At 43.2% G+C, this 14,343-nt stretch overlaps 1 protein-coding gene across 2 annotated transcripts in view; it reads left to right on the top strand.

Annotated features, from left to right (window-relative positions):
- kcnh4b (potassium voltage-gated channel, subfamily H (eag-related), member 4b) overlaps positions 1 to 13,938 on the top strand; it is a 53,796-nt gene extending 39,858 nt beyond the window's left edge. For both annotated transcript variants that reach the window (XM_079595334.1, XM_079595335.1), the window contains 7 exons: positions 6,774 to 6,988; positions 8,705 to 9,111; positions 10,816 to 10,916; positions 10,991 to 11,067; positions 11,633 to 11,894; positions 12,034 to 12,971; positions 13,696 to 13,938. In XM_079595334.1, the coding sequence (XP_079451460.1) occupies positions 6,774 to 6,988; positions 8,705 to 9,111; positions 10,816 to 10,916; positions 10,991 to 11,067; positions 11,633 to 11,894; positions 12,034 to 12,722 (1,751 nt within the window). In that variant the 3' untranslated portion in view covers positions 12,723 to 12,971; positions 13,696 to 13,938. The remainder of the gene's footprint in view (positions 1 to 6,773; positions 6,989 to 8,704; positions 9,112 to 10,815; positions 10,917 to 10,990; positions 11,068 to 11,632; positions 11,895 to 12,033; positions 12,972 to 13,695) is intronic.
- Positions 13,939 to 14,343: the final 405 nt, after the last annotated feature.

Here is a 14,343-nt window from a genome sequence, read left to right as displayed (position 1 = left end):
GGCAACAGGCAAAGCCACGGCTACGTGGGAAGGCCAGACATGCACATTTTCACATATCCTGCTCCAGACATGCCATTTAAGGGGCACTATGAAGTCACAAATCCCTTTGCCGATGCTCACATGGGAAGTTTTGTACATAGCACACCTGCTATATCCAAACCTGAAGCCAGTACGCTTCCCATGCCCTATTCTTTTATTAATCCAGACATGACTGGAAAACATGGACATTTCCCATTGCGCCAGCCCTGTCCCTCATCTCCAACACGTAAGAGCCGCTCTGCGCCCCGTCAGCCTCCTCTGTCGGACAGTGATGAGGACTATAACTCCAAAGAGAGAGTCCCCACTCTACGTCCCGGCCAGTACGATGGCAGCACACCATGGAGGGAGTTTCTGCACAGGTTTGAGAGCTGCGCGGAGGCAAATCACTGGTCAGTCAAAACAATGGTCATTCAGCTGAAATTCTGCCTCACCGGAGCTGCAGGCGCCATCGTCCACAGAAACCCTCGTTCATCCAAATGGGACTACCGCCGCCTGCTGGAGGAACTCGAAACTGCTTATGGCCCTTCTTCAGATCATGCAGCGGCTGTAGCAGTAGAGCTGAGGCAAAGAGTGCGTAAACATGGTGAGGCGCTTCATGTGTTCAGGGATGACATTTATGGAAAAGTAGCTATAGCTTATGGTGATTGGTCAGAGGCTGAGCAAGACGCTATAGCTGTGGAAGTTTTCACAAACGGCCTGGGTGATGCAGAGCTAGTTCAAAGACTGTTGGAAAAACGTCCAGCTACACTAGCCAAAGCTTATGAGATAGCCCACCGTCATGACACTACCAAAAGAGCTGCTAACTATGTCACCAGCATCATGCAGCCAGGGGCCCGCAACATCACTGAACGCAGGCCCCGGGCTGCTGTTGTCAGAGAAAAAGACAAAAATGAGACTGTGACTACCACGACCTCTGCAGTTAGCCCAGCACCCAATCACTTTGTTCCACGCGCATCTGCAAAAACATTTAAGCAGCACAAGAACTTTAAAAAGGGTGATATTCGCTGCTATAACTGTAATGGTTGGGGTCACAAACAGAGCCAGTGCTCGTCCCTTCAAAGAAATACAAATACTTTCTTTTCAAGCGCCGCCAAAGAAAGCCCGCTGACCAATGTGTTCCACCTTAAAAGCCAGAATCGTGAAATGAACATTCGCATGCGCATATCTGAGCTGGAGGTATGTGCGGTCCTGGACAGTGGAGCGCGGAGGAGCGTGCTGCCCCTTCACCAATACAACGCCATTCACCAAGACGTGAGACCACCGCTTCAGTCATCCATCGTAGAGACTTTGCTCGGGGTGGGACCGGGAGACGTGCCAGTGCTTGGTGAGGCCAAGGTACCGGTCAGTATCAACAACCGTCAAGTTGAAGTGGACTTCCTTGTAGCGGACATAGAGGGCAATGAGGTGCTGCTTGGCCATCCTTTCCTCACCCAAGCTGAGGCCCGCCTTGATTTCGGTAAGCACCGCATAATTCTGTTTGGGGAGGAAGTGCCCTACTTTCACCCAGAGGCTGTTCCAAAGTCACACGCTGTAAGAGTAGCCAGAACTGTTGTGGTTGAAGCGGGACAAGAGTACCTAGTCAAGGGCAACGTGCACGTTTGCAGAGAAGCTCAGGGAGACATGGTGCTTAGCCCCACGAAAGGCTTCGTTGAAAAGCACAAAATACTCATTGCCAGAGCCCTAGTCAACGCACAGCCCACCAACATCGTTCCATTACGCCTCTTTAACCCTGGCAACAAGGCTGTGACTATTAAAGAAGGTGCCATTGCAGGCCTCCTCCAGCCAGCTGAAGCTCTGTCTTCATCCAGTGTCCCCACAGCGGCAGACTTTCCAGCCAGCCCCCCTGCAGTTCCAGAGCACCTCCAGGAGCTCTATGCCCAGAGTTCCACTGACTTTAATGACAGTGAAAAACTTGAACTATTTAACCTGTTGTGCGCCTATGAAAGTGTCTTTTCCAGGGGACCTGGTGATCTGGGCCGGACCAGTCTTGTGCGGCATGACATCATGACCCGGCCGGGACCTCCAGTGAAGCAGCCTCCTCGTCGTATGGCTGGGGAAAAGCAGCAAAGCGCAGAACGGCAGATCAGTGACGGCCTCCAGAGCGGCATCGCCACACGCAGCCACAGCAGTTGGGCCTCACCGATTGTTATGGTGCGTAAAAAGGATGGGACTTATCGCCTTTGTGTAGACTATAGGGCACTCAACAGCCACACCATCACCGACGCGTACCCGCTACCCCGCATCCAAGACACGCTGGACACTCTTGCCACCGCCAAATGGTTCAGCACTTTGGATCTTGCGTCAGGTTATTGGCAAGTTGAGCTAACACCAAGAGCCCGCCGTGCAGCCGCCTTTTGCACCCGTAACGGACTATTTGAATGGAATGTTATGCCGTTTGGCTTATGTAACGCGCCGGCGACGTTCCAACGCCTTATGGACCGCGTCCTTGCCGGCATGCAGTGGGAGACCTGCCTCGTCTACCTGGACGACATCATCGTGCTGGCCAAGGATGTGCCTGAGATGCTGCAGCGACTGAGTCAAGTGTTCCAGAGACTTAAACAAGCAAATCTTAAACTGAAACCTGCCAAATGCTGCCTGTTCCGCCGCCAAGTTACCTATCTAGGTCATATTGTGTCTGAGCACGGTGTGGCCACTGACCCCAATAAAGTCAACAAAGTTCAAGCCTGGCCCACTCCCACATCAGTCCAAGAGGTCAGGCGTTTCATTGGCCTCGCCTCCTACTATCGCAGGTTTGTGAAAGACTTTGCCTCCATTGCCGAACCGTTACATAACCTGACGAAGAAGAATGCACACTTCCAGTGGCACGCTGAACACCAAGCCGCCTTCGACACGCTCAAGCACTGCCTCACCACAGCCCCTGTCTTAGGCTATCCACTGGACCATGGTGAAATGATCCTGGACACCGATGCCAGCGACACAGGTATCGGCGCTGTCCTGTCGCAAATGCAGGGTGGCACCGAACGTGTGTTGGCATACGGCAGCCGCAAACTAGCCAAAGCTGAACAGAATTATTGCACTACGAGACGGGAGCTGCTAGCCATTGTCGATTTCACATCTCATTTTCGGCAGTACCTACTTGGGAGGCCTTTCAAGGTACGAACCGATCACAGCAGCCTGCGCTGGCTCACGCGAATGAAAGAGCCGGAAGGTCAGTTAGCCCGGTGGCTTGAGAAGCTAGCGGAGTATGAGTTCGAAATCATCCATCGCCCAGGTCGCTTACACACGAATGCTGACAGTCTCTCCCGCAGGCCCTGCCGCCAGTCTTGTCCTTGTAATCTGCAGGAACCTTCCTCGCCACCGAGAACCACAAGTAACCAAGCAATTCAGTGTGATTTGGACTCTGACACCAGTTCCCTATTGCTGAGTCCGGTGGGGGTAAGCGCTGTCAATGTTACCAACACAGACACTTTAAAACAAACAGCGATTATTAATGTGACAAACACAAACGAGACCAGACTGTTTGCTGGCTGGAGTATGGAGGAGTTGCGCCAGGCTCAAGCTGCTGATACAGACATTGCACCAATCAGAGCTTGGTTAGAGGTCAGCAGCGAGCGGCCCCCGTGGGTCACAGTCTCCCCATGCAGCCCAGCCACCAAAACGTACTGGAGTCAATGGAGAAGACTTTACTTCAGAGATGGAGTACTGGTCCGCCGCTTTTACTGTTTAGACGACACACAGTTCTATCCTCAAATTGTTCTCCCACGCAAAATGCAACCCAATGTTATGCGCCAAATGCATGAAGGGCCAGTAGGTGGACATTTTGGTATTGAAAGGACTGTGGCCAGACTTCAAACCAGATACTACTGGTACCACATGAGAGAAGATGTGGCTCTCTGGTGCCGGACTTGTACAAACTGCGCATGCAGAGCCAGACCCCACAAGACTCCACAAGCGCCCATGGGAACTGTCAGAGTTGGAGCCCCCATGGAGCGCATTGCACTGGACATTATGGGCCCACTCAATGAGACAGAACGAAAAAACAGTTATATACTCGTAATACAGGAGTATTTCACAAAATGGACTGAAGTATTCGCAATACCTGACGAAAAGGCTGTGACAGTGGCAAACGTTGTTGCAACTGAATGGGTGTGCCGCTTTGGAATGCCTCACTCTCTGCACAGCGATCAAGGACGCAATTTTGAATCAGAGGTATTCCAAGAAATGTGCCGTTTGTTTGGCATCGACAAAACCCACACTACACCATTCAGACCGCAGTCCGACGGCCAAGTTGAACGTTTCAACGCCACACTCCAACGGATCCTGGCCTCCACTGCAGAACACTGTCACTGGGATTGGGACCTGATGATCCCATATGCAGTTATGGCCTACAGAGCAACCAAGCACAGCGCTACTGGTTTCACCCCCAACTTCATGATGTTCGGCCGCGAAATAAGTGAGCCAGTGGACCTTGTGGCTGGTTTGCCCCCGGATTCTGACCATGCACCTTCAGCCCCCGAGTATGTGCAACAAATGCGTGAGCGGTTGGAACTGGCTCACAACATCACCCGAGAAGCCCTCGGTGAGTCAGTCACACGTGCAAAAAGACAATACGACAAAAACGCTTGCCACACACAGTACAAAGTCGGTGATGCGGTGTGGTATCTCATCAAAGGAACACGTCATGTCAAAAACAAAGTCAAAAAGTTCCTCCCCTCCTACGAAGGACCTTACTTTGTTATGGGACATTTAGATGATCTAGTCTACCGGATCCAAAAGGGCCCCAGAGCTAAGGTCAAAGTCGTCCACCATGATCAACTCAAATGCTACCGCAGCCGTGAGCCCCTGGATAACACCTGGGTCCTGGACCAATCCCAGAACTGGACGCCTTCTGAGATCCTGCCACCCGCTGTGGACGGGCACCCAGCAGATCGGGAGGATCTCGGCTTGCACAGCCTCTACTCTATTGCCTCGAGTGATAGCCCCAGTGACTCGTCCACTCCACCTGCTACTAATTCTCACCTGATCGGGTCTCTTCAATCCACTCCTTCCCATGTGATACTTGACCATGGTGGGGGTGCGGTAGGAGAGCCAGACCACCAGGCTCCGCGCGAACCTCGGCCCCAACGTCAGCGCCGAGGACCGTGCCGTTATGGGGACTGGGTCACTGAGTGAGTCACCTATGACAGTTCATATTTGCACTAGAGACTTTACAGTTTACGTTTTTGGACTCTAGTCTAGTTTGTTCTATGCTTTTTCTACAAAAAGCACCCTTTTCACGTAAAAAAAAAAAAAAAACTGAAGAGCTTTCAATGCTTTTACATGCTTGCACTTTATTGCATCCAATGTATGTTTTGATTATTACCGGAATAGTCAGGCAGTATTACCTCTGGTCACCGAAGAATAGGATTTAAAAGGTGATGTACTCTTATGTTTTATTTGAGACTATTTCATTTCTATAAATTTTCACTCCTGTGTTCACTGTTGAATGAGCTTTAGAACTTTTAGCACTGTTTAGGCACTTGTTAAATTAGTAAACCTACCTATTTGGATTTACATACTATTTGGGACACAGCTATCTCTTCACATTTTAGGCCTACAGATATAGAGAGTGTGTGCTAAGTATATTTAGATGGAATGGAATTAGTGTTAATTGCCAGTCCATGGTGGGGGTAGTGTTGTGGGATGTGCCTCCAGTGTGTTTAGTTTAGGACAGCTCAGTGTGTGTGAATGAGAGTGAGTGAGTGCGCGTGTCCGAGATGCGCCCCTCCCCCCTGTATGACGCCCGCGAAACAGCGGATGAGAGTGGTGTGGGAATGATACGGTGACCAGTGCAGGTAGTTAGCTATGTGCAGTGTATTCCAGTGCAGCTAGGAAAATAAAGACACCCAAACTCTTCGGCAAGACGGCCTCTTTGTTTTTGTATGCAACCATCACACTAAACAGCGTGAAGTTTAGGGAATTAACCCCGGGAGGAAAACTTCCGGCCCTGGAGAAAACGGATCTCCCCTGTCTCTCCCAACCACGGTTAGGAGACAGAAGCAGGAAAGGTTAACAATTGACTTTCCTTCTGCGCACTACACCAGATTTACTAATGCAACTGGCACAGTGTAATCGTAGTAATAAACAGTTTGTTGAAGGAATGTTTTCAGGTTCAATGTACAGCATGTGTGACATGATGTCAATTACCACAACACCACTTTCAACTGTTCTCCAGTTTGGGAAAACAAATTAAAACAAGCTTACCTACATTAGAAGTCTTAAGGCCATTGCACACTGAGTACGAAATTCGCATCCGAAATTTTCGCACGTTAAAAAATAAATACGACCTCACGTTATGTCAATCACGCTTGCACACTGCCTCCGAAACTTTCGTCCGTCATAAAAAAAATCGAAACGGGTTCGATTTTCTGCGTTTTCCGCATCCGTAACAAGCATTTTGAATGGTGTTTGAACGGTGCTTTGACAATTCAGAGCCACCGAATCACGAATACGAAAAAACGCATACGAAAATTTCGGACTCAGTGTGCAATGGCCTTTAGTGTAACGGAGGCCAGCTGGTAAAAAGCTGTGCAAAAGAGGTGTACTCAAAAGTCTCAAGAGGTGTACTGGCATGTCGCGACTGATGTACTCATTGTATGATTTGAATCAGTCCCAGATGAAAGATGAACCCAAAACATTATTTGAACAACTACAGTATTGTACATAGATAAAAAAGAATTAAACATTAGATTGATATGGAATCAATGTCATTGATGTCGTTGATGTCATTACAGGAAAAGGAGATCTGATTGGCTCAGACCTGCCCAGTCAGAATCATGTGATCAAGACAAATGCAGATGTGAAGGCACTGACATATTGTGACCTGCAGTACATCAGTGTGAAAGGTTTAAGTGATGTTCTCGAACTATATCCTGAGTATGCCAGCATCTTTACTACCGACATCCACTGTAACCTCACATATAATCTAAGAGAGGGCAGTGAGACTGAGGTATGGCTCCGATCTCTAACACACATACTTGCATACATAGTACACTTAAACAAGACATTATCATAATCAAATCTGTCATAAAATCTGCATATTCACTGTCACTGTCACAAAATAGTCTGTTTGTGAGTGCCCAGTCTTTATGTAACAGGCTCTATGACCAACATAAAAATCTCATATGAGTTTTAAAGGGTAACTGTCGCTAAAATTGATCCTAGGCTATTTTTGTTAGTTTACTCGAGTCAAACATTAGTGTAAAAGCATAATTAGAATGGAAACTCCACTTTTAAGTTTGACCGTATTTTCGTGTTCGGTCAAAATGCCTTTTGAATGGGAGTGCATGGGGCACTACAATGAAAGCATCAAAATCGCTATTTTTATAACACTAAGGAGGCTCGACACAACATGAAACTGTGCTTGAAGTATCACCAGGGGCTCTACACATGAACTCGAGCATTGACAACATTGTTTGTGTACACAGAGTTTAAAAAGAACGATTTTGAACAACTCACTGTGTTTCCGTCCGTCGGCATTTTGTCAGTCAAAAGTAGTCGATCTCCGAATGCAACGTAATGAACTGACTCCATATGAGGAAATGTCATGAACTTAAAATTCCAATGAAAAGCATGATAACTTAGATACTTAGCTCATGACAATTTATATGGAAACAAGCTCATGTTACAATGCATTCGGAGAAATTCCAGCCACCGGAAACACTAACTGATAAAGTGAGTGTACAAAATATATTTTTTTAAACTCTGTGTACACAAACAATGTTGTCAATGCTCGAGTTCATGTGTAGAGCCCCTGGTGATACTTCAAGCACAGTTTCATGTTGTGTCGAGCCTCCTTAGTGTTATAAAAATAGCGATTTTGATGCTATCATTGTAGTGCCCCATGCACTCCCATTCAAATGGCATTTTGACCGAAAACTAAAATAAGGTCAAACTTAAAAGTGGAGTTTCCATTCTAATTATGCTTTTACACGAATGTTTGACTCGGGTAGATTAACAAAAATATCCTAGGATCAATTTTGGCGAGTTACCCTTTAAGTATTACTGTAGTAACATGTAAGTCTATATAATGTAACGTGTTTTTATTCCGCTAATCAAAAACGTTCATTAATTGGAACTGATTCCCCTGCTTTAGAAACATTTCAGTAAACAATGCTAATAGCTTTTTAAAAACAAACCAGGAAAAAAACATGAGGGAAGGTTTGAGAAAAAACGACTTCAGCAGTCTTCGCAGTATCTGTTGTCTTTTTCATATTGTTACAGCAGAATACAAAGAAAAACAGAAAAGAAAAAAAAACATTTTGCCACAGATTCTGGTCTTAGTCATTCCAATGTCACATTAAAATACTAATAGTTATTTTATTTTACTGGCAGATAAAAAAGATTACAGTTCCTTAATTCTAATGGAATGATAATGGATTTGTTTTCATCTGTTGAGTAGAAGTTCCTCTTCAAACTGGAAGTGTCACTCATAATTTGAAACACAGTCTCTTTTGGTAAAAGGTGGATGTACTTCATTTATAGCCATCTGCAAACAACAAGCTCTATTCTTTAAAACAATGGTAACCACAAAACCAACAGAAACTGTTTTAAATTTAAAACAAACTAAACTCACTCTTTCATGACTCTTTTAAAGTTGCCATATTGGGCGTTCCAGTTTCTCATATACCACTGATGTAATTTCTTTGTCTTCTCCCTGCTCCAGAACTACCCAGATTCCTGTGCATCAACTGAGAATAAGCATCCATCCATTGTAGAAAAGGCTGATGATGCAAACAAGTACTTCCACATCCCACCTTCTTCCAATACCTGCCGAAATCTTCTTCTGCCAAATATAGGCAGCCCAGTGCGACGTACATCCTTGGGGAACCTTTTAGGGGAGGAGTTACTGCAATTCAATGCCCTGAGACGTTGCCGTTCACCCGTCAGGGGTTGGAGTCCAAACCCCTCCCCTAAACCACAGACCAAAGTACAGAAACAAACCCATCCTCCCTCATCTACACCTAAACCCAGCCATAGGACACAGACAGATTCTGAAGGTACAGGACGCAAACCTGCCAAACTGCTCATCCCCACTTTCAACTGCTTTGGACCACCAGATCTCAGTCCAAGGTAACAGACAGTCTTAAGATGTACAGATTTTTACAATCACCGGGACACATGTCTCAATACTTAGATCACTTTTTCAAAACTCTTCGCACAGTTTTCCTTACCAAATTTCAGTTTGGCACAGCCGTAAATTTCAAATCTAAACCACTAAAACACCAAAACACCACAAAACACTTAATTCATGTCTCAAATTAAGTCATTCTTCCATAACACTAGTAAAGGTTGACAACTAACAAACATAATTTGTTACTCATAAAATAATGCCTTAAACAAAAACAAGTACATGAAGCATTATACGTTTTGTTTTGCAAAATGCCTTTACAAAACACAAATGACACCTATCTACTGTTTGTAATCTATGTTTACAGATTACAGTCCAAATTATTCCTAAATTGTCACCTTTTTTATAGATGGTAATGAAATTGAAAGACTAATGGTGCGTTCACACCGGACGCGAATAGCGCGTCAGGCGCGAGTGATTTCAATGTTAAGTCAATGCAAAGACGCGTTACACGGGTTTTACGCGCGTAACGCGTCTCTGCACTGACTTAACATTGAAATCACTCGCGCCTGACGCGCTATTCGCGTCCGGTGTGAACGCACCATAACAACCATGTACATGTTCAGCTAATTGCTTTAACAGTATTTAATTTTTTTATTTTAGATGTTTAATAGTAGGCCTATTTCAATATGGTAGTCTTGTTCAGTTTTGTATTTTGAACTTGAGTTTAAGCATGTAAGAGTGCCTGTGGTGAATGAGAGTTTTGGTGGTAGTTGTGTCTAAGTGAGAAATTAATACATGTCATTTGAAAGATGTAGTTATTAAATGTATTTTGGGTCAAAGCAATGGAAAATTGTCCACAGTTTAGCCCACATAGACTGATTGGCTTGGTTAGTTGGGGATATTAAATTTAAGATTAAATTTTTTTGTACTTAATATTCAACAATAATATTGATCTGCCTGCATTGACACCATTATATGAGAACTGAACTGAGCTGGACGATGACATCACGGTTTACTCCAGAGCGGCTATATATATATAAATTAACTAAATTAATAACTTTTTTACAACAAAAATGAAACATCACTGAACTTACTGGACTGTGATGCTATTTTCTTCTGGAAACAAACTTTGTTGAATTATTTTCCTGTTATGTCTGTAAAGCTGCTTTAAAACAATCTCTATTGTAAAAAGCACCATATAAATAAATGTGACTTGACTTGACTGATGTTGTGCTGTGTAAAGAGTGACTTAAGTATTGAGAAATGGGCCCAACTGTAAAAACTGTATTACATCATCTTAAAGACCCCATAAAATGGTTTGATGGATGCATTTCTCTTTTCTGTGTTGAAGTATTTCCTATTTTAAAAAAAGAAGCACGGTCTTTGGCATTCATCCCATAGCTCTGAAGCTCAAAAACTGAAGTGAAGAGAAAGTGAAAGACTGTACATTTTAAATATGCATATCTACTACAAGTTGATCAACATCCACATAAACACTTAAAACTCTGATTTGATGGGGTATTTAATGGTATTAGATCGGGGCTGGGCAACTCTGGTCCTTAAGTTGAAAATGAAAGGCATGTATGAGTCAGTTGTAATCAATAATTGCATTTTATTGAGTCATTTTAAAGAAATGTATAGTTTTTGTACAATTGATATTTGTGCATAAAGGACTCTGTAACTGACTGTATGGCTTTTTATAGAGTTGTAGATGGTATAGAGGACAACGGACATGCATTTCATTTCAATGTGGAGGACAAAACTGCCATAACAGTGACATCATCGGGTAGTAAGACACTGGACGGTAAGGATATTTTAATCTTAGCATCTAAGTAACATATAGATCATTTGGGTCATTGCTTCTTTGTTTTATTTCAGGGTCTGGTCAGGTGAATGCTTCACTGCTCCAGGAGACAAAAGAAGTGAGAGAGACCATTACCCAACTCAACAAGAAGGTACAGTGACATTCTATCATTCCTAAACACAGAGGTTTTAAATCCTTCCAAAACGTTTATAAGCTCAGTAATCGGAATTGGCATGAGGTGCATTCAAATGAAAATGAAGTATACACTTTAGGTTACAAACACTATTATATTGACAATTCAAGTTAAAGGGATAGTTCACCCAAAAAATGTCTGCCATCCTTTACTCACTCTCAAGTTATTCCGAACCTGTATGAATATCTTTCTTCTGCTGAAAAATAAGATATTTTGAAGAATGTCAGTAACCAAACAGTTTATTAGCCCCTTTGACTTCCATAGTATAGTTTTCCTATGGAAGTCAATGGGGCCCATCAACTGTTTGATCATGTTTTTCAAAATATCATCTTTTGTGTTCAGCAGTAAAAAAAAAAAAAATTCATACAGATTTGGGAAAAATTTGAGTGTAAATGATGACCCAACAGATGATCGCTAGACCAATCCAACAGTTCATGAAAATATTACACCACACCCTCAAATACCATGTAAATGTACTACTTTTTAATATATTTTAATACAATTACTCTATAACTCTCTCCAGATGGGCAATCTGAAAGAGGAAGTGTCAATTCTAACAAAGGATCTGCATCACATAATGCACTTGCTGCAAGCACAGATGGCCGTTCGTCATTACGCAGCTCCTGTGCCTTCCTGTCCCTACGGAGTCCACGTGATGTCCAATTCTTCTGTCAGTTTGTCTCCGGCCTACATCTTGGGTTCCAGCATCCACATGCAGCACAAAGACCATGTTGTCCCCGAGAGTCACCTGGGGTCCACATCATGGAGTCATAGCAGAGCTGGTGGTATGACCAAAAACTCTGTATAGTATTTGTTTTTTCATTGATGAAACCATTTGTATTTTTCTACATAAGTTTACTTTGTAAAGAGACTTTACACAATCTTTGGCATCATTTGATTAAAAAGTTTCTCTGGTATGTGCAGGTGGATCTGGTTTTGCTCAGCACACTGAGAAACAGGGACACTTTCACCAGCATGAGTCTAATCCACACTGTCCCGTCACAGCAAATGACCCCTGTTCCCATGACTGGAGCTCCATCCACTCCTCAACTGGCCACCAGCACTTCTCCACTGGCTCCACTCTCCTAAGCATCAGCCCAGGAACCCATGGGCCAAAACCTGGAGAAGGCCCCCGAGCAGAGGGCTTATCACTGGGCGTTTGTACTGGAGCTCATGCCAATATCAGCCAATCGCAGCCTGTTTTGCATCCATTTCTTTCACAAAACTTGGGCGGTTCCTCTTTGTCCTGCAAGGTCACACCTAGCTCATATTCACACCTACACCTTTCCACAGAACCAGCGTTTTCCTACTCCACTCCAACCCTGGGTGAGGTGAACAGGACTCCAGAAGTGGCCCTCAATCAGAACCAAAATGTGGTTCCTTCCACTTTCCTATCAGAGAATTCTCCACCTTCACCAAAGGAATTGGGCGTTCACTGTTCTCTTGGGGAGTCATCTGAGATAGAGCACACCAGTCAGGAGTGCCTACTGGGTAATCAAAGGCTGGGCGAAGACGGTGAGGTATCAGAGAGCAGGTCTAGTGGATCCAGCGCAGGACTTCAAAGCCAATCGGAGAGCTCAGAGACCACATGGTGCTTGGATCTGATAGAATGATATAGGAAAGATTCAAATCAAGACAACTTAACGAGATTCTGCAGCCAAAATTTCAGTTTGAATTTCGATTGACACAACAGTCCTTTCATTATGAATTTAATAACTTCATGAGTATGATTAATGGGAACTAGCAGCACAGCAATTAACCATTTCCTGTTGTACTGCAGTAAAAGACAGTTCTCGTGTTGAATATTTGGCTCCGCACTAGCCTCAAAATATCAGAATCTGGGGGCCGGATGTTCTTTCCAAGTAAGTTTACAAAACTACAACAACTACACAAATGACACTCACACAGACACAATAAATGAAGCTATTATCATTGTTAATAGTATGCCAATTCAGTTGATGTCCATCACACATAATTCTGTGGATCACATTTTATGAAAAATTCAGTCATCATTTAATGACCCACGTCATTTTAAATCCACATGACTTTTATTTATGTTTGAAACACAAACGAAGATATTTGTAATATTCTGTCATCATTTGTCACTGTCATCATCCAAAGCCAAAAATTTCAGGCTTCAAACAGTTCATGAAGACGCAGTAAAAGTAATCCATATGAATGAATGAGTAATCCAACCGAAGAGACACAATGAAAAGATTTACGTTTGAAGACCTAGGGTAGACCTAAGCTGTAAACAGTGTAGAAATAGCCAGAAGTGATTTACCAGTATTCTCAAAAGGTTCTGTCAACACATGATCTCTAAACAGTAATCAGTCATTTTGCAGGAAAGAATGTGCGTGTGAACGCTTCAACTGCAAAACATCATTCTTCTCATTGCAGGACACTAAAAAAAAAATTTAAAGAGACGGTCCTTTGAAAATTGTCTGCTTGAAGTTGTCTTTTTCAATACGTTTTTCTAACTTACAAGACTGTACATAAACATGAGCTCATTTTCCATTATCCGAGCACACTCACCACACTGGATTTAAATGCAAACTAATCTGAAAACTGCTTTTTTCTTTTCAGAAACTTGGTTCCTGGTATTCCATCACTTTCTCAACAACTGTAAAACTATGCAAAGGCACATGTGAATTATGTCATTAAATGGAGAGCAACTCTACTAAAAATGACTGTTTTATCTAGGTGTTCATGAGTACAGTAAACTAAACTTGTTAGGTTGTTACTGTGGACATCAGCTGTAATTCACAGAATTTTAAAGACATTTCAAGAATCACTTTCATTAAACTATGATTTAGATAATTTATGATTTATTTTCTTCTGACTTGTACAGTTAATTATTTTTCCTAAAGAAAATGTATTCTGAAATGCTGAATGAATATTCTAAATGTTTGCATACATCTAAGAACATTTACATACTTTATAATTTTTCTATGATCTTGACTGTTTACGCAGATGGGACATGTAAAAAAAAAACACATGTTTGGCAGCAGACTGTTCTGACAAACTGCTATAATCTATGCCCGTGATGGACCAGCTTCATTTTAATATTTCAATCAGATGACCTCATGTAGCCAATATATACAGACATAAAGAAAGCCACTTTAAAATCTATATGCACAATTGGCAACGAAAAAGTACAAAATACTGCATGACAAATTAGTAAAGGTTATTAAAAATATATGCATTTTAAAATATGCCGAGTAATTATGTCAT

This window comes from Phoxinus phoxinus (genome assembly GCF_949152265.1).
Source record: "Phoxinus phoxinus genome assembly, chromosome: 21".
In the NCBI taxonomy this organism is placed as follows: Eukaryota; Metazoa; Chordata; class Actinopteri; order Cypriniformes; family Leuciscidae; genus Phoxinus; species Phoxinus phoxinus.
The sequence above is the reverse complement of the archived record's forward strand: the minus strand, read 5'-3'. Positions and strand labels throughout refer to the sequence as shown.